Source organism: Trypanosoma cruzi, genomic scaffold, assembly GCF_000209065.1.
Source record: "Trypanosoma cruzi strain CL Brener 1047053516675 genomic scaffold, whole genome shotgun sequence".
Taxonomy (NCBI): domain Eukaryota; phylum Euglenozoa; class Kinetoplastea; order Trypanosomatida; family Trypanosomatidae; genus Trypanosoma; species Trypanosoma cruzi.
In genome coordinates this window covers 31,275-48,454 of record NW_001849407.1, presented here as the reverse complement: position 1 = coordinate 48,454, position 17,180 = coordinate 31,275, and the positions used below count along the sequence as shown (strand labels likewise).

At 45.7% G+C, this 17,180-nt stretch overlaps 7 protein-coding genes across 7 annotated transcripts, besides 19 other annotated features; all 7 read right to left on the bottom strand.

The window, feature by feature from the left end:
• Nucleotides 1–611: part of a sequence feature (haploid, Esmeraldo-like haplotype) that runs on past the window's edge.
• Nucleotides 31–66: a sequence feature (A-rich).
• Nucleotides 612–1,813: a sequence feature (haploid, non-Esmeraldo-like haplotype).
• Nucleotides 892–931: a microsatellite.
• Tc00.1047053506625.110 (DNA topoisomerase type IB small subunit, putative) lies at nucleotides 992–1,810 on the bottom strand (the record flags this gene model as incomplete). The annotated part of the gene is made up of 1 exon (XM_812883.1): nucleotides 992–1,810. One exon carries the CDS (start codon nucleotides 1,808–1,810, stop codon nucleotides 992–994), a length of 819 nt encoding a protein of 272 aa, XP_817976.1.
• Nucleotides 1,298–1,317: a microsatellite.
• Nucleotides 1,440–1,522: a microsatellite.
• Nucleotides 1,814–2,557: a sequence feature (heterozygous, Esmeraldo-like haplotype).
• Nucleotides 1,928–1,964: a microsatellite.
• Nucleotides 2,154–2,197: a sequence feature (T-rich).
• Tc00.1047053506625.100 (hypothetical protein, conserved) lies at nucleotides 2,365–3,594 on the bottom strand (the record flags this gene model as incomplete). Its single annotated transcript, XM_812882.1, has 1 exon — nucleotides 2,365–3,594. One exon carries the CDS (start codon nucleotides 3,592–3,594, stop codon nucleotides 2,365–2,367), a length of 1,230 nt encoding a protein of 409 aa, XP_817975.1.
• Nucleotides 2,558–3,103: a sequence feature (areas merged during assembly that could not be assigned to a particular haplotype. This can correspond to areas where the two haplotypes were merged or to regions with more than two copies in the genome that were merged during assembly.).
• Nucleotides 3,104–17,180: part of a sequence feature (haploid, Esmeraldo-like haplotype) that runs on past the window's edge.
• Nucleotides 3,683–3,709: a microsatellite.
• On the bottom strand, nucleotides 3,794–4,264 carry Tc00.1047053506625.90 (hypothetical protein, conserved; the record flags this gene model as incomplete). Its single annotated transcript, XM_812881.1, has 1 exon — nucleotides 3,794–4,264. The coding sequence occupies one exon, from the start codon at nucleotides 4,262–4,264 to the stop codon at nucleotides 3,794–3,796; it is 471 nt and encodes a 156-aa protein (XP_817974.1).
• Nucleotides 4,298–4,386: a sequence feature (T-rich).
• Nucleotides 4,686–4,717: a microsatellite.
• On the bottom strand, nucleotides 5,153–5,371 carry Tc00.1047053506625.84 (hypothetical protein, conserved; the record flags this gene model as incomplete). The annotated part of the gene is made up of 1 exon (XM_812896.1): nucleotides 5,153–5,371. One exon carries the CDS (start codon nucleotides 5,369–5,371, stop codon nucleotides 5,153–5,155), a length of 219 nt encoding a protein of 72 aa, XP_817989.1.
• Nucleotides 5,637–5,669: a microsatellite.
• On the bottom strand, nucleotides 5,763–7,727 carry Tc00.1047053506625.80 (cAMP-specific phosphodiesterase, putative; the record flags this gene model as incomplete). The annotated part of the gene is made up of 1 exon (XM_812880.1): nucleotides 5,763–7,727. One exon carries the CDS (start codon nucleotides 7,725–7,727, stop codon nucleotides 5,763–5,765), a length of 1,965 nt encoding a protein of 654 aa, XP_817973.1.
• Nucleotides 8,038–8,074: a microsatellite.
• Tc00.1047053506625.70 (RNA-binding protein, putative) lies at nucleotides 8,170–8,613 on the bottom strand (the record flags this gene model as incomplete). The annotated part of the gene is made up of 1 exon (XM_812879.1): nucleotides 8,170–8,613. One exon carries the CDS (start codon nucleotides 8,611–8,613, stop codon nucleotides 8,170–8,172), a length of 444 nt encoding a protein of 147 aa, XP_817972.1.
• Nucleotides 8,798–8,819: a sequence feature (AT_rich).
• Nucleotides 8,909–8,934: a microsatellite.
• Nucleotides 9,066–9,203: a sequence feature (T-rich).
• Nucleotides 9,337–17,022, bottom strand: Tc00.1047053506625.60 (inositol 5-phosphatase 1, putative; the record flags this gene model as incomplete). The annotated part of the gene is made up of 1 exon (XM_812878.1): nucleotides 9,337–17,022. The coding sequence occupies one exon, from the start codon at nucleotides 17,020–17,022 to the stop codon at nucleotides 9,337–9,339; it is 7,686 nt and encodes a 2,561-aa protein (XP_817971.1).

Below are 17,180 nucleotides of genomic sequence, written 5' to 3'. Positions count from 1 at the left end.
CTAATTCCTCTCCCAAAACAAAATCCTTCATTTTGTGTTCTCTTCTTTTTTTTTTTTTTTTTTGTTGGTGTGTATTTCTCTTGGCGACAACTCAAGCTGAGTGATTCCCAAATACTTTTTAATTTCTTTCATACTTTTGTTACGCATGCACAAGGGATTTTTCTCATTTATCTCTTTTCCTTGTGGTGAGGGAACGGCCTTCACCCCCCCACCACCACCCCAAACACAGTCCTTTCTTATCCTCCTTCAATCAATTGCAATCGGTCCAACCATCGAGCTTTACCGTGAAACACGTGTACATGCCTCCCTACCGACCATGCCAGGAAGGTCAGTCGAAAGGGGGATTCAGTCATGGACAAACACAACCGCCACTAACCGTGAACTTCTTGTCGTTGAGTTTTTTGTTGTCTCTTCAGCTTGCAGGAACAAAAACAACAACAACAACAAAAATACCGCCGAGAAATCACGCGATACAAAGATGGTCAGGACAAACGGACGGCGTCAATAAACAGCGGAAGCGGGATGGGTAGAGAAACAACAACCCCACGCCTTTTAGATGCGAAATGGAGGAGGCTCTAACACTGAGCTACACAACCCACCTCCACTATCGCCAAGTCAACTTCCCCGATCGCATGTTCTTTTTATTCCCCCAACACTCGCATTCCAGAGAAAGCCCCACACTCCTTCTCAACAAAAACAACGAAAAGATGGTGGGACCGGAGTTGGCGGTTTATCAATTCGAGGCTCCGCGTTATTTCTGTTGGTTCACAGCGCCTACCCACACATAACACAAGGCGCATGCTATCATGTACTCACACAAAGAAGACACCAAGATCACACCAACCTGTTTCTTACAAGGTTTTTCTCTAAGCAGGCCGCACCACCACGATCATAATAATAATAATAGTAATAATAATAATAATAATAATAAAAGAGAACAAAAGGAAAAAATCCAGCGGCTGCGCCAAAATCAACATAAATATTTTGCATCTCAAAAGGAAAAATTCTCCGCCCCCATCGCCCACGGGAATTTTTTTTGAAGCGTTGCGGAAAATATTTTCCCTATGGGTACGTTGTATTCTTTTGCCCATGAACACACGATGCGGGGGTCGATGTAGTTGACCTTGCTGGTGCCTAGAGAGACAGCCTTATTGTCATCCTTAATGCGAATCATGTTCTCCTCACGATTTAGGCGCTCTTCGTAGCGCTGCAGAGCCAAATCCACATTATTTGGAAAGGAGCGCACAATTGGCGGACGCGGTGGCGGCCCAACAGGTGCCACTTCCTCCTCCTCCTCATTATTATTATTATTATTATCGACGCGTTCATCGACAAGACCCCTTGCCTTCGCAATCTCAAACAGAGTGAGTTCATCACCAGAACGCGTTTCGTCGCTGCCGGAACCTTCTGTAGACGAAGAAAAACTTTCACCATCCCCACTGCTTCCACTGCTGCTACTGTGACTGTCGCTGTCGCTGCCATCATCACTATCACTGTTGCTGCTGCTCTCGCTGTTGCTGCTTTCCGACATCGCTCGGCCCCGCCGTTCGCGATCCTCCACCCGGGACCTCTTGGAGGCGTCTGCAATTCCTGGGACCGCCAAGTCACCATCATCGCCGTCTCTTTTGAGCCTCGGTGCGGGTGGCCTCATTGGCACCACCGGTGCAAACGGTGGCTTGGGCAACACGTAAGGCATTTTTACCGGCACCTTTGTAGGAGGATAGGAAGCCGGCGGCGTTGGAGCCCCCGTAGCGAGTGGGACTTTCAGCGGCGTCACTTCAGTCATTTCACTTCTTTCTTTTTTCCTCATTATTCATCAATGATGGCCCCCAGCACACACAAAACGGAAAAAACAAGAAAAGACGTATATTCGGGTCCTTTTGTATGTTGCATACGCAAAGCTTGAAATGGGAGCACTCGAGCAAGCAGAGAGAGAGAGAGGGAGAGGGAGAGAAAGAAAGAGAAGAGGAGCTCCCTCCAAGAGTGTGGAACACACGACGAAGGCAACTCAATCCTCACAAAACACAAAAAATCCACTCTCGCTCCTTTTCAATTCCATCCTCACGATGTGCACGGCGGCCCCAGACACACCCTTTTTTTTGCCTGCAGGCGTGGCAAAAGGCATTAACCGCGGTTCAGCTGCAAGGGCAATCCAAGCACAAATACAAAAAAAAAAAAAACAACAACAACAACAACACACGCACACGCACAGAAGAATCAAAAAAACAACATATATTCACTACACCCACATGGAACAATAGGAGGGGAAAAAAAGTGTATTTGGGCGCAATAAACAACAAAAAAAAAAAACAACAACTCAAATTCGTCCCCACGGCAATTGACACACTTATTCACATTATTATTTCAGGAAAAAATTTTTGGAGCCCTCAAAGAATCTCCCTGCTCCTTGCGGTAACCACCCGACGTCGAGGCTCGAAACACACCATTCCCCTGGTGCATGCTCGCACGATTCCCATGCGGACTCGATTGAGATCTTCGTGCCTCTTCATCGCGCCTCTTCTGCTCACGGATCCTCATCATTTGTTCCTCCCACTTCATTCGCCTCGAATTGATGGCAGCATTCCTCGTAATCTCCTTTTGTATCATATTGTTCACGATCTTTCGCATTTTGTCCAGCTGCTTTTGAACGAGCTCTTGCTCCCGATTCTTCTCTTCCAGCTCCACACGCTGTTTGGCTTCGGCGAGTCGCTGCTCACGTTCTTCAATCCTCTCCAGCATGGCAATCTCCTTTTCCGAGGGTGAACGATGCTCGGTAATGGCGCGACTGTAGATCAGCATTGAGCCCATGGATGCAGAGCGGCTCTCAGGCTTATGCCAAAGTAACCTTCTGTGGCGGGAAGAATAGGTCTTGGAGGGGCTGCGGCCCTGCCTCCAAAATAAGCTGCTACTGCGCGAGTTGCCTCCGTGATGATTTGACATACTTATTGGATGGCGTGGAAGGCTGTTGGCATCGCCCGCCTCTCTCCTTGCTTCTGCCGTGTTCTCTTGGGGGGTTTTCGGGTCCCTGACACCTCCGTCGAGCTCCTCCGCCTTCTTTTCTTCGGCCAACAACAGTGCGCGGGCTCGGCAGACGCGTTCAAGCCTGTCCTTTCGCCGTTTCTCAAAGACAGTATAGCGCAACTGCGCAAGTTCTTCCGGTACGCCCTGGCCCATAAAGTCTGTCAAACTGCGCTGCAGCAAGTCAGCCGGAAGCACGTCCTCCATTTTGCAGGCCTGCAGGCTTCGGGGGCTGTTCAGCACACCCTTGACGCCCGGCACGTGCTCAAAGTTTTCCAGTGATACAAGCACTGCGCGGTTATCCTCGTTCCTCACGTTTTTGCTCAGTGAATGCGTGGGCATTGAAGCGGACGGCACTCTGGGAGGGCGACCATTGAAAGAACTGCGATGGTCAATGGCCGTTTTCCCCGGGGGTTCCGCCGCCAAGGGCCTCATGGGAGAAAAGCTGTTTCTGTGCGCTGGTGTTGTATGCGTGGCTCCGTAAACCGATTTAATGTGGTTGGCAGGGACATGCACTTCCGGTGAGCGCGGCGACAACCCGTTCACCGCTTCCCCATACTGTTCGCACGTGGTCATTTCACGGAAATCGCTACATGGAGATTAGCGTGCAAGAGGAGGGGAAAATGAGAGAAAAAAAAAGACTTCGGGAAAACGGCATTATCAAAAACAAGCAAACAAACAAACAAACAAAAAACCACCTTGGTGTGCACGCGCCGCGAAATGGTTAGCACTACCCACAGTGAATCAGCTATGGGTTAGACCTATTTCCTTTGAGCTAAGGTGTTGTTGCCACTGTTTTCATTTTCTCGTCATCCTCTGCATCGCCTATGCAGCCAGCTTCCACTAGAGACTCGTAGTCAACAAGAAAAACATTGCTGTAACCCCAGCGTTGCAATGCGGTGGAACTGTTCACGCCTCTCTGAAGATTTGATGCTATGATGAAAAGTTCTGACGACTCTTTTTCCCTCGGAAGAATTGGACACGCTGCCCCAGAAAGCAAATCATGATGATGAAGCGCAACGGCGCACGGAACGGGATAGCGTTGTTGTTCCAGCGCATCGCGCACATCAATCATCACAAGACCCTCCGCACAGGAGAGCTTCTTTTTTAACATCGTCGCATCGTAAACAATCGGTGCACGGCCAAACGTACTAAGTGGAACATCTCCAGAAGTGATGTATGAGGGACCGTACCGCTTGTTGAGATTTGACACCCTCCATGCTGTCTTCGGGATCCATTGAGCCATTTCCTCTGATGGCTTTGCCTGCGCAGCAACAAGAAAACGCCAACAGGGGTAAAAACAACAACAACAAAAAAACAAAAAAACAAAACCACAAGTAATACGAACGCAAAGACAACAAAAGTAAATTGGAAGTCGTCTCTAGACATTTTTGTTTAAATGGGGATTTTTGAAGCAATGGGACAAGTGGTGTCTCAGTGTTCACCGGCCTGCCTGTATTCCCAATGTGTCTTCCAAAAAAGGGACTTCTGCAACGGCGTCATTCGTGGCTTTTTTTTTTCTTTTTTTCCCACACCAATTCAAAGTTTAGCGTCCACCTTCTTCACTTCTCTTCCTTTAATTCCCCCTCTTGCCTTGGGGAAGGGGGACCTTCTCCATCTGTAACGGCTGCTCTTCTATGGATAAATTGATGAGAGGGGCGTGTAAAAACAACAACAACAACAACAACAACAACAACAAAAAACGGCATGCCGCTTCTGTATAATTCTGGAGGGCAATGATCTTGAAAACGGTTGAGAGGTGTTTATTTCTTCAAAAAGATATTTGTTGTCCAAATAAAAGAAAGCTGCATCGTCCATGCTTCTCAACGCTCTTGGCTTCCAGCGAAAAGCATTAAAAATCATTTTTGTAAAGCCATTTTCCATAATAGAGAAAATCAGCGTCTTTTTTTTTTTTTTTTTTGCATTTGTAGATGATGAGACTTATTAGGTGGGCGGTTGGCGCTGGGGCAAAAAAGAAATTTTTTTGCATAAAATACCGTCCTTATGACGCGGCCTTTACAAAAGTTGCGGCGATGCAGAAAGGAGAATCACTCCGTTCCCACACCCATCGACTCCCCTCTTGAACAGACACCCCTGCTGCAGAACTGACGATGCGCCCTACCATTCCATTCCTCTAGTGGACCTGCGTCTCAATCTCTTCCTCCCTGGCATCAATGAGTGCCCTCTGTGCACGGCGAAATCGCTCTCTTATGAGCGATGCCTCTTTCTCCAAAAGGCTGATTTCACGATCTGTTATGTCTTTTTTACGAAGAATGTCGTACTGCAGCAGCATGGCCGAAAAAAACGTGGCAGCCACCGCCCCCACCAGAAACCCCGCAGCACGGGGGCCCATTTGTGTTCTCTAATCTGCACTCACTTGAGGTAAAAAGACGTAACGACGACACATACGCACACACAAAAATCACAAGGAAACAGTAAAGTCAAAACAACAACAACAAAAGAAAGACAGCACTATTAATGCAAATAGCGGTGGACAAGCGCTTGGTTGAAACATCATCCGTGTCCCCGGATCATTAAAAAAAAAAAAAAGGAAAAAAAAGGTGTGGCGCTGCGGAGGACACGAGGGAATAACCCCAATCCCTTCCCAAAGGAAAGAAAAATAAATAAATAAATAAATAAATCAAAAATAATGATAATAGTGACCACTCAAACGCTCACCACTCTCCATGTAGGAAACACACACCTTCTTACACCGTGGTACTAAATTGGGAAACAGAATTACCTCACGACTTTTTCCCAGAATACATTCCACCATAAACAGGGTTGTAGCATTTCAAGGTACGCCTCAAGTTTGATGTGGGATTGGTGGCACTGTTAAGAGTATCATTTCTTTCCCTTTCTCTGTCCCGCTCAGCATACATTTCCATCAAACGCAAGATAAAACCATCTGTCTGTTCTCCGTCTCGCAGAGGAGAAGCTATCACCTCCGCGGTTGTTGGTGCCTCCTCTTTTTTCATAATGAGTTCCGCAATTTCTTCACACTCCTCCTTAGAACACACATCAATACCTTTATGTGTGTAACGACCAATGTATTCAGGATTTAACTGCAATGCAAGAAAGACCAATTGTGCCGCAAACTCTGCTGCAGGACGACCCTCTTTTTCGTAGGTATCATAAAGCCGAAGAAAGGAAAAATAGTGTTCACATCGACTTGGTTGCTGATTTATTTTCTTTTCAGAGACCTCAGCAGACATCCTAGCCCCATTTGGAGAGAGGCACATGGATGAGGACCTTGATAGAAAACCTGATACTGCTCGATTGGACGCCGCGTTAAGGATAGCTCGCTTTGAAGCCTTGCGATCCAAGCTGGTAGCATGCATCGTTATCCTGCGAATAATATCAATGACCGGTACACTGCCGTCATTCCAACGTTCGTTTGATGAATCCAAATGAACCAAAAAATCTTGAATTTCACTCATAGACGGTGCCTCCGTGTTTCCTTCCATGTTATCATACAGGTCTTGGGGCACCAAAGCCCGAATGTTGGTGATCAGGGGTCTCAACCAAACTTTACAGTAGTCCACCGCCATTCCCAATCCATTTTCGTAAATTTGCTTACGAAGATTGGGGACAAGAGGGTCCATCCCTCGTTGTTCTTCTTCATATGCTTCGCGTAGCCACTCGGTAACCATGAGACCTGCCAAGTTGACAAACTGTGCATGTGGACGCAAAGCCAAAGCATTATCTGCCAGGATAACCACGGCTGCCAATAGAATTGGTATATCGTTTAGTTCCACCGCATCCGCCACCGCCACCTTTTCAAGGTCTCGAAGTAGAGAGCTACGTAAACGCGGTGCGGTACCCAATACGGTCTCAACCAAAATCTCTCTTAAAAACTGAGAAAAGGGTTGGGTGCCGCTGTTGGCAAAAAGGTCAATAAAACGATTTTCTTCCCTATTTAAAAGGTAAAGAAGCGCTGTAAGTCCGGCTGACTGTTGTGTGGTCATGTCCCCATACACCAGAACAAGGGGGTGATCAATACGGGCCAAAAAGGCATTTGACACACCTGGGTGAACAAATCCCAAAGAAAGCGTGGCCAGAAAAGCCAAAATTACTTCGTTTTCCGTGAATATCAATGTCGCTGGCTTTTCTCTTAGAATAAGAAAAAGCATTTGCACAGAATCGGCTGCATGAAGGGCATTATGATAGGCATTTTCTTTGGAATAATTCTCAAACAAAGCCATGAGAAAGCTTAGGAGTTTCTCCACATCCATTTGGCAACTGAAGGAAAAGTTCGCAAACACACTAGTACATACTGAAAGAAAAATTCTCTGATGGTCCTCCATCACCTCCCCGTTAAAATCAATCACACCACGACTACTAAAATTGATGCTCTCCACCTCCTTTACATATTTAAGCGTCTGATGCATAACTTTGTTCATTCTTGCAAATGTTTCTGTAGGGTCTTGCAGAAGTGGTATTTCACGCTTCAGGTTCGTTTTAATGCCGGACCAGTTGGTTGGATTATTGTCCAGCAGATAAAGATTTTCCACCCTCCGATGACATGCATCATCGCCAAAAAGAAGACTGCGTGCAGGAGCATTACCTTTGAAGAGGGCCTCCCCAAAGCACCCATCGTCGTTTCTCCTACGCAATTTTTTGACACCTTCGTCGGAATGCCCACGAATTGCAATAGGGGAGAGTTGTGCCAGGACCGGTCGCTGCAGCCCTGTCTTTTCTTGAGACATCCCTCCCCCCGCTCCCCCACCCCTTTCCCCCAACAACAACAACAAAAGCCCTTTTGTGTCCCTCCTATCTATGCTTTTTTTTTTTTTTTCAATGCTAATTCAAAGAAGAAAATGACTACAACGGTAATCCCTCTCAAAGGAGTAAAACATCGCAACATTTCAGGCTTCCATAGAGACGCACACTGTCACAAGCATATATTGCACTTTTAAAGAAAACACGGAAGTTGACGAGAACTCACGGAACCCTCGGCGACACTCTACTTTTCCCCTAACCTAAAATCTTATTCTCCCTTTTTTCCTTGTCTTCATTTTTTTTTTTTTGTTGTTTGTTTGTTTGTTTGTTTGTTCTCTTCTTTATCCTTTTCTTCTTTACTTATTTTCATTTCCCTGTCGTTCTTAGCACCTTCTTCCATCCATCACATGGCCTAAGAGGCATTCTGCCTCATGATGACAATGAGGAACGGGAGTTGCTTCGACTGTAGGACCGTCGGCGGCGCCTACGTTCTCTAGAGCGATCACGACGCCGACCGTAACTTCGATCACGCCGTCTTTCGCTGTAGTGCCTTGAACGGCTTCCCGAACGGTACCGTTTGCGGCTACCAGACCGCCTGGTTTCTCTGCGCTCGCGTCGTCGGCTGGAACGTTCCTTTGGCAGCGTGGTCGTGGTGGAGGTTTCCACCACGAGGACTCTTCCGCGAAACTCCTTCCCATTGAATTTCTCCACAAACTCCATTGCTTGCGATGGGGTGATGGTAAGGAAAGCGAATCCCGGTGGCCGCCTGGCCAGCCACGAGTCCTCAATGGTTTTCTCCATTGGCTTCAGGAACTCCAGCAGTTCCTCTTTGGTCGCCCGTTTGTCGATATTACCGACGTACACACGCGTCATTACGCCGAAAATGACAAAAGGGACCCCACTAACCCGTCAAGCACGCAATAAGACACAAGCGGAGGAAAAAGTAACAAAGATAAGGCTCAAAACACAAGGGCAAGTAGTGATACCCGGCTGCAGTGCTCAGTCACGAAAACACAGCGCCACGGCTCAGAAGATGTTTCCTCCCAACAACCACAACAATATATATATATATATATAAACAATTGCCCGGCCTGAAAACGACAAAACATCCCCGCGTCCCTCGCCGCACGCACACACAACGGTGAGAGAACGCACAACACACAGAAGTAAAAAAAAAAAAAAAAGAAAAAAAAAGTACGATAACAGAAACCCAAATAAATGTTTCAATGATACAAAACCCAAAGTAATTACGTCTCACAGCAACCCTTAATGAAGGACTGTGAAAAAATCGGAAGGAAGCAGACCATCCCTCTTCCTTATCTATCAAATAAAAGCCATACAAAAACAAGAACAACAACGATAGTACCAAAAATGAAAGAGGGAGGGAAAAACAAAACAAAACACACAAAAAAAAGTAATAATAACAAAAGATATTACAACAACAACAAAAAAAAGATCAAAAAAGGTTCTGCACTGCCCCTTCCTGATTCCCGGTAGATACCAATTTTTCTTGTTTTGCCTTTATCAAACCGCCGGCTGTTCTTCTTGTTAGATTGTGGGAACAGATTTTTCTCTTTTTCCTTTGATGTCACTCACTCACTCCTCCTTTGCATGTTTCAAGGCACGCCACATAAATGAGCCGCTTATCTTCCCGACGGATTTGCCACGAAATACAATATCCGTTTCAAAGTCTGTGTGTGTGTCTTCCTTCCCAATCACACGTCCCTTCAGTGTTATAACACCCGTTCCTCGTCCCTGCTTCACTTCCCGCCTTTCTGAACCCTCAAGTATAACGAGGAGAATATGACGCGTCTCGAGGTACTCCTGCACCTGCGTGACGGAAGTGAGAACAGGAATTGTCTCCTTCTTCCAAATTGGGGTCGCTGTGTTTGTCTCACGAGACAAAATAGGCTCCGTATTGGGCGCAAAACGTGCACAGATACACAGTGTTGGTTTCCTTATAGCTCCACCAGTATAGTCTTTTACAGTAATATCGTCAAACACAAACTCCGGGACAGGCCTCTGAGACTTCATAAAACACGAAAGAACCGGACGAACGCAACGCACGATAAAAGTGGCTGACACCGGCCTGTGTTCTGATAACATCAGTTCAGGGTCAGACGAGTAACCAGTGCATTTTATCCATGAATCAAGCATACTCTTGTAAAGAACACGATCACAGTAGCTGGGAGAGCTCTTTAGCACGTACTCCGAAGAAGTAACATTAAGACGGTAGGTTGGGGCAAATTTGATGACCGGCTCCAAGAAACCATGCAGGATACCTGCGCTATTCTGTTGCTTAATCAGTTGATCATGTGCCAATAATTCTTCGTAATTTTTCGACTTGATAAACGTCTCTGCTTTGGAAACATCAACATCACAACGATAATTAAAGTCCCCAAAGAAAAATACATGATCAAACTGAGCAGTGACGTCTGCATCAAGAATTCCCAAACGAATGTTTCCTATAATTTCCTCCAGCATGGAGTTACGCATGGCAAAGTGCTCATTGCGTGCCGTTAAGTGACAGGTGCAAAAACACAAGGAGGTTTCCAAATACTGCATTGAGATGATTATACCACCTTTATTTCCACACGCTGATTTATGTACAGTCCCTCGTGTGGAACCTTCGATATTAGTGATCTTTAAAAGACTCCTTTTACTTGCCATAACAAGCAAAATAATATCCCAAATGAACATGCTGGCAATCGGAAGATAATCGTCACCGAGATAGTCTTGAACGTAATCCGTCCATTCATTGTCATGGGTACGAAAAGAGGCTTCTTGTAAGGCGATAGCGTAAATTTCATATTTCCCTCTTGGCATCCATCGTTGAAGGTCTTCTTTGCGTTTAGGAGGCCGATGGCCACCAATGTTAAACGTGCCACACCAAACAGATATTGGCTCTGTTAGGTGCCTTGTGGCATTGATGCGACATTCACCCACCAACTGTCGTTTCACTGGTTTAGAGGAAGCATCTGGACATATAACAGATAGCGCATTTGCACCAGTCCCATCAATGATGACACGTGACTTCACATCATTTTCACCAACAAGATCTGGGGCAAAGACACGAATGACAGACCGAATAGCACTTGCCGTCTCATAGAAGCGCTCACGCTCGTTGGCATTAACAAACTGCACATCGTACGAATGCGAGGCATCAAAAAACATCATTCTCAATCGTGTGTTGTCAAGAACATTTTTCTCCAGTTGAATCAACTTCTTCGCGGCGTGCTCCTTTCGAATGCGATTATTTTTCGCCAGATTATAGAAGCACTGAGTGAAGTGATCCACCACCCAAATGCGCTTTTGACTGGTGTTGATCAAATTGACGCTTGGCGTGTATTTCATGAGCGTAAAGTAACCTTTGAGATATTGTGGGTTTGCCACTTCCCGAAGTGGAAGAACAAATTCGTTAGCTGCGGCCATAGAGTCCTCCACCTCCTCCTGCTTCGCATTCCACCTTGAAGTCTCATCTTCTTTCCATCCGTCATCCTTGACAAGGTCCTCCAGGGCAGCTTTAACATCGTCAACCAACTCTCCCTTAACGGCATCTGTGTCTTCGTCACCCATTTCGCCGCCGTACTCTTCCTTGGCAAAAGCCTCCTCCAACGTGCGCTGACGTTTCTTCATTGCCTCTCGATGGCCATCTTCAGAATTCTCTGTGATCTCTTCTTCTTCCTCCTCCTTGTGCAATTCCCATGCCATCTCAAGATCATCTTCATTGGGATTCATTTTGGCATTTTCTTCCTCTTCCAAAGCCTTCAGGTATTCTTCTTCCTCTGCATCAGCTGCTTCGTCAAAGGGCACATACTCTTCACCGGCAGCTTCAAGTTCTTCAAACGCCTCCTGAGCCAAATGGGCAGCCTCTTCTTCCAAACGATCCATTTCTTCCTTTTGAAGGGCCTCAAGCGCCTCCTGCTCGGACCTCATCCTTTCTTCCTTCGTTGCCCCAATGTAGAACCTTGTCGCCTTCATCGCTTTCATAACATCTTGTCGAGTTATACCCTCAAATATGGAATGATATTTTTGATCAGCGCGGATGGCATCCTCAATCGCCTGAATCTCATCATCGCTGGGGTGCACACCATCATTTAGCTGTGCAAGAAGATCACCCAATTCTGAGAAGTGTATGCGACGAGCATCCTGAGATCGCTGCAAGAGCCATGCACGACGAACTTGCAACTGCTCATCACTTAACTGATGATCCAACCACCGCTTTCTTCTGGATTGTTCCTCGGCGGGCACAAGCTTATGCACCTCCATCCACTCTTCACATAACACAGGGTCAAAAGATCCTGCAGAGTTCCACTTGTTTCCACCCGTGGTGTAGTCTTGAATCATCTCGGCAGATTTCCATCCGTTGGCCCGGTACCAACGTTTTCTGCGTTCCAATTCCGTGAGGTCTGCTGGAGACTCCAATCCTATGCTGAGCAGTGCCTCTTTGAAATTACGTGCATTCCACAGTGAACCTTGTTCGCACTTATGAAAATCCGACAGCACAACGGGGTTTTGCCACCATTCATTCTCTCCCAGGCCATCAAAGTAAGACATCCGTCTCTGTGCTTCCTCTTCACTGACGTGCCACTCAGATGAAGTCACCGAACCATGCAGAAGTGCTCCCAAACTCGAAACGCGCAAAAGGGGGCTCAGCTGACCCCGGGCAAAGTAATCATCTCTGAGTATGCACTTCCACCAATTCCTTTCGTACCAAAAACATCTTAATATATCATCGTGGAATCCACACCATGTACTCTTCGCGTCTGTTCCGGGATCAAATTCCAATTTCCAAAGAGATGCTGGTTTATAATAGGCCATGCGAACACTAAGCTCGGTTTCAGAAACGGGTTTTCCTTTACCATTGGGTTCAGAAGATGTCCACAACGTTCCTTTAAGACCATTCAATTCATAATCATTGCGTGATTCAGTAGATTTCCAAAAATTCACCCTATAATATGACTCACGCTCCTTCATTTCTTCGTTACCACAAAGTTCATTCATGTTTTTAGGGAAAAAAGAGCCCGCAATCTTCCACCTATTACCCTTATGACCATTTTTTAGATAATCAGATATGCATTCTGGATCTTTCCAGTGTTCCAATGGTCTTTGAGTGTCATACTCACGTTGATATGCTTCGTTTTTCCACCACATATTATTTCCGGATTTCACGCCTGCCATAATTTGAGAATCCGTGATTTCGTCGGAGGTATCTGTTGGTGTTACCACAACCATGTAACGCTGACGATTCTCCACCAAGGACGAAGAGGCAGTCATGTCCTCAACAATTTGGGGCTGAAACAACGCCGCTTGAGGAGAGCGAGCTTTGATGTACATGCTGTTGTCAGCATCAATCATGTAATAAGCAATGGAATTAGGAGACTTCCACCAACACAATGCAAACTCTTCAAAACGTTTTTCACACTCAAGGCCAGCACAAGCGTAGTAGCACATGCGTTCCAGAATTTCATCCTCAGAAGCCTTTTCGCCAGCGCCATTAAAATCTTTTTTTGTCCACAGAGCACCCTCAAATCCATTTTGAATAAAATCCAATCGATATTTGGATGCTTTCCACCAATACCTACTAAAAAACGCTTCCCGAATTCGAATCTCATCGGGTCTTGTACGGAATCGCCAGGCAGATCCAGTACTTGCAGCGGCGGCATCCCCTGCCGACCAAATGGTCCCTTGGGCTCCATGCAAGAGAAAGTCCTCCAGGCAATAGTGGTGAACCCAAAACAACTCTCCCATGGCGGCAATCTTCTTTAATTCTCGGCTCAAAAGGGCTTGTGGCACTCGACTATCGCGATACGGATGTGTCTTGAAGTAGCTCATTCTTTTTTCTTTTTCTTCTTCGGAGACACCATACTGTTCATTCCTGTAAAGTCCCATGGATGCCACCGCAGCAGTGGCTGCTCCAACCAGACTACCTCTAGATCCGTTTATATAGTAATCGTTGCGAACCTCAGGTGCCTTCCACCAATTATCATATGCATAACGACAATCAGCCCAGTATTTTTCCGACAAACGAAGATAGTAAGAGATGCGCATAATCTGTTCCTTGTGACTGATAACATCCCCCATGCCACCATATTCACTCTTGTTCCACAACTTACCTTCCTTTCCATGAGTAAGAAAATCCTCTTTGTATGCTGAAATCCTCCAAAAGTTTCTCTGAAGAACTTCTTCTCGTCTTTTCAACTCCGCTGGTGTGGCCGCAAACTTGTCACCTAGAGAGCAACTAAACGCCGCTGCATTGGAGGCGCTCCACCTTTTTCCCCTCGAACCATTCATCCAGTAATCTTCTACGCTCTCAGGCGTGATCCAGAAAGGTTCAATTAAATAAATATAGTGGCATTTCTCCCCATCTTCCAGAGAGAGAGGATGAGTACGATAAAACTCTACACGTTTCTTTATTTCGTCTTCATCTGCCTTGTATTCAATTTTTGTTCCAAGTCTTTCCACGGCAGCATATGCATTGACTGCACTAACCATACATCCAGATTCTCCATTCGCATAGAAATCCGCCCGCACTTCGGAAGCTTTCCACCAATTGGTTTCCATCTCCTCAATCCATGAATCCTCGGGGTATCCACTGAGAACTTGTGCCCGAAAAAGCAGATGCTTTTCATCTACACGTTCTCCTTTACCTAGAGGTTGGCTCGAAGTCCATAATTTCCCCTTGATGCCGTTTTTGCGGAAGTCCTGAAGACATTCCAAACTCCTCCAAAAGTTGGCTACATAAAAATCCTTCCGATACTTTTGCTCTTCTTTTGAAGAAACATCTTTCTCCGCAAAACCACATTTGCCACTTGCCGAGTTACAAGCTTTCCACTTCGTTCCTTTTTCACCTTTTTCAAGAAAATCTGAAATAATGGCAGGTTCTTGCCACCAATCAGCTGAAGCAACAAATTCACCAGTGTATTCATAGTCAGCACTGTATTCAAGAAACCCATTGTCAAAAAATAGCATTCTGGTAGCTCTTTCAATTGGAGAAGAAAAGTTAATTCCTTCTAGGGCGCGAGCGTCATCGTAAGAAGCCGCTCTTATGTAAAGACTATCGCCTCCATGGAAAACATAATCCGTTAAGCCTGCCTGCGACTTCCACCAACTCCTTTGGTAGTACTTATCCCGCAAACACAATTCTTCAAAAGAAACACAAAGACCCGCCACAGGGGCAATCGCATCCGACTCAATCAAACGCTGGTAACCAAGAACAACTCGGGATAGAGATATTGGTTGGAAGTAGTTCTCTCTTTCTTTTAGTTCTACCGCAGAACATTTACCATTTCCCTCAGGTGTTAGCGCAGACCACTTTGTACCCCTGGCGCAAAAGTCGTTCCAATATTCTCGCTGTCGCCACCAATACTTTTCATAGAATCTTTCTCGTATTACCAATTCATCAGAAGAGGCCTTATCAACATTACCCTTTTCCAGGGTCGCTGCAAGAATGTTGGATGCAGTCCATTTTTTCCCGGTGTCTTTGTTCTTCCAATAATCTGATATAACGTCAGGATCCTTCCAGAATTCCCCAGGAAATGCATGATTTGCCAAGAGCCATTGACAAAAAAAAGAGGTGCTCTTCCACCAATCACTATCCTTCGCTGCGGATACCTGATTCGATTTCCAAAGTACGCCCTTTTCTCCAAAAGCAATATAATCTCTGACGTACTTGTTTTGCTTCCAGAAATTTTTTTCATAATATTCTTCGCGTTTCTTTAACGCCAATGAGGAGGCCTTATTTTTCCCATCCCCTCGCAAAGCTGCATTACGCCAGGCTGCTGTCCACAGAAAGCCCTTCTCTCCATAATCTGCCCAGTCCTGAATATATTTCTCTCCTTTCCACCATTCTGTTTCACGGCAAGCAAGATACCATTCCTCTCGAGAACGAAGAAGGACAGCATCGGCAATGGCTGTTGACCCGGCATCAATCGCTTTCCAAAGCTTGCCCGCAGACCTATTTTTCTCATAGTCTTGAATATATTTCTCCCCTTTCCACCAATAGTTCTTAAACCAATTTCTCCTCCTCTCGACTTCTTCTTCCGCGGCAAAATCTTCAATACCACGTACAGCCAATTCCTCATTTAACGTTTTCCAAAGCACCCCACCTTTTTCAAAATCCGCTCGGAAAAACGACTGTTTCCACCACTCCTGATCCATAGCTGCAGCAGCTGCAAACCGTAGTGCACAACACTCATCAGGATTGTTAAGAAGGGAATTAACATGGATTTCTGATTTCCACCAATCACCATTCTTGTAGTAATCATCACGTTCGAATTTCTCCTCCACTGTGCAGTGCTCTTTGCTACCCTCCACCAGGGCGCACCACGTCTTTACGACACCCTTGGGTCCATTTGCTTTGTACCACTGAACCCGACGATCCAACTCAATTTTAACCGCTTGGCGGCGATTTCCACGGCGATTATACCCAGACAATTCATCAGCAGCGTTCCACATAAGTCCATTTTCGCCATTTTCCAACCAATCCGTGATATAAAGCTCTTCTTTCCACCATTCATCATCACGAAATGCCAACCAATTGCGACGCTGAGTATCCGTTTTCCACCAGCACTGTATACGATACCACTCTTCACGCATTTGAATCTCAAATTCTGGTGCCCTTATAGATCCACCTTCAACAACACTAGTCCACCTCCCGCCCTTGAGGCCATGTTTTTCATAGTCCCAACGATATTCATCACGCTTCCACCATTCTTCGTCTTGAACACCGTTCGAATTGTCAAAGGTCGATTGCTTTGAAGTAAATCGATCAAAAACTCCCTCAATATCGGCCAAATCTTCTGGCTTCATGACCTCTAAATCGTCTTCATCCCTTTCCTCTTGCTTCCTTTTTAAGGCACGCAACCTAAATTCTTCACGGCGACGTTGCCGCTCAGCAGTATTCGCCGCCCGCTTTTTCTCGCGCTCTTCTTGTGACTTCTTCAAATTGGAGATTAACTCAATGTTTTTTTTTTCAATTTCTTTGAAGTAAGCTATGGGGTCTCTGCCCCCCTCCGTCAAAACTTTCCTTCGAGTTTTTTCTTTTACCTCCTCGGGATCAATGCCTTTCGCCTTTAAATGCTCTTTCTTCAGCCATACCAAAATTCTCTCAGGATCTTCCTCCAAAACCAACATATCATACACCTTGGCAAGCTGTCGTACTTTTATCTTAGCAAACATATCAAGCTCCTCGTCGGTTAAATTCCGTTGTATTTGCTGCAAAAGTCGTTGAATAGGCTCACCTAAGTCTGCCAGAGACCGACCAACCGAATCTACAGACATTTTTTTTCGGCAGTTTCGTTGCTATATATATTGAAGGTAATAACAACAGAAAATTGGTGGATATCAAAAAACCTAATTAAAGTGATTATTGTCAGAAAATTCGCAATTAAAACAAAAAATGCTATAGAAAGGGTTTGCTTTTTTTTTTTCTTAAAAAA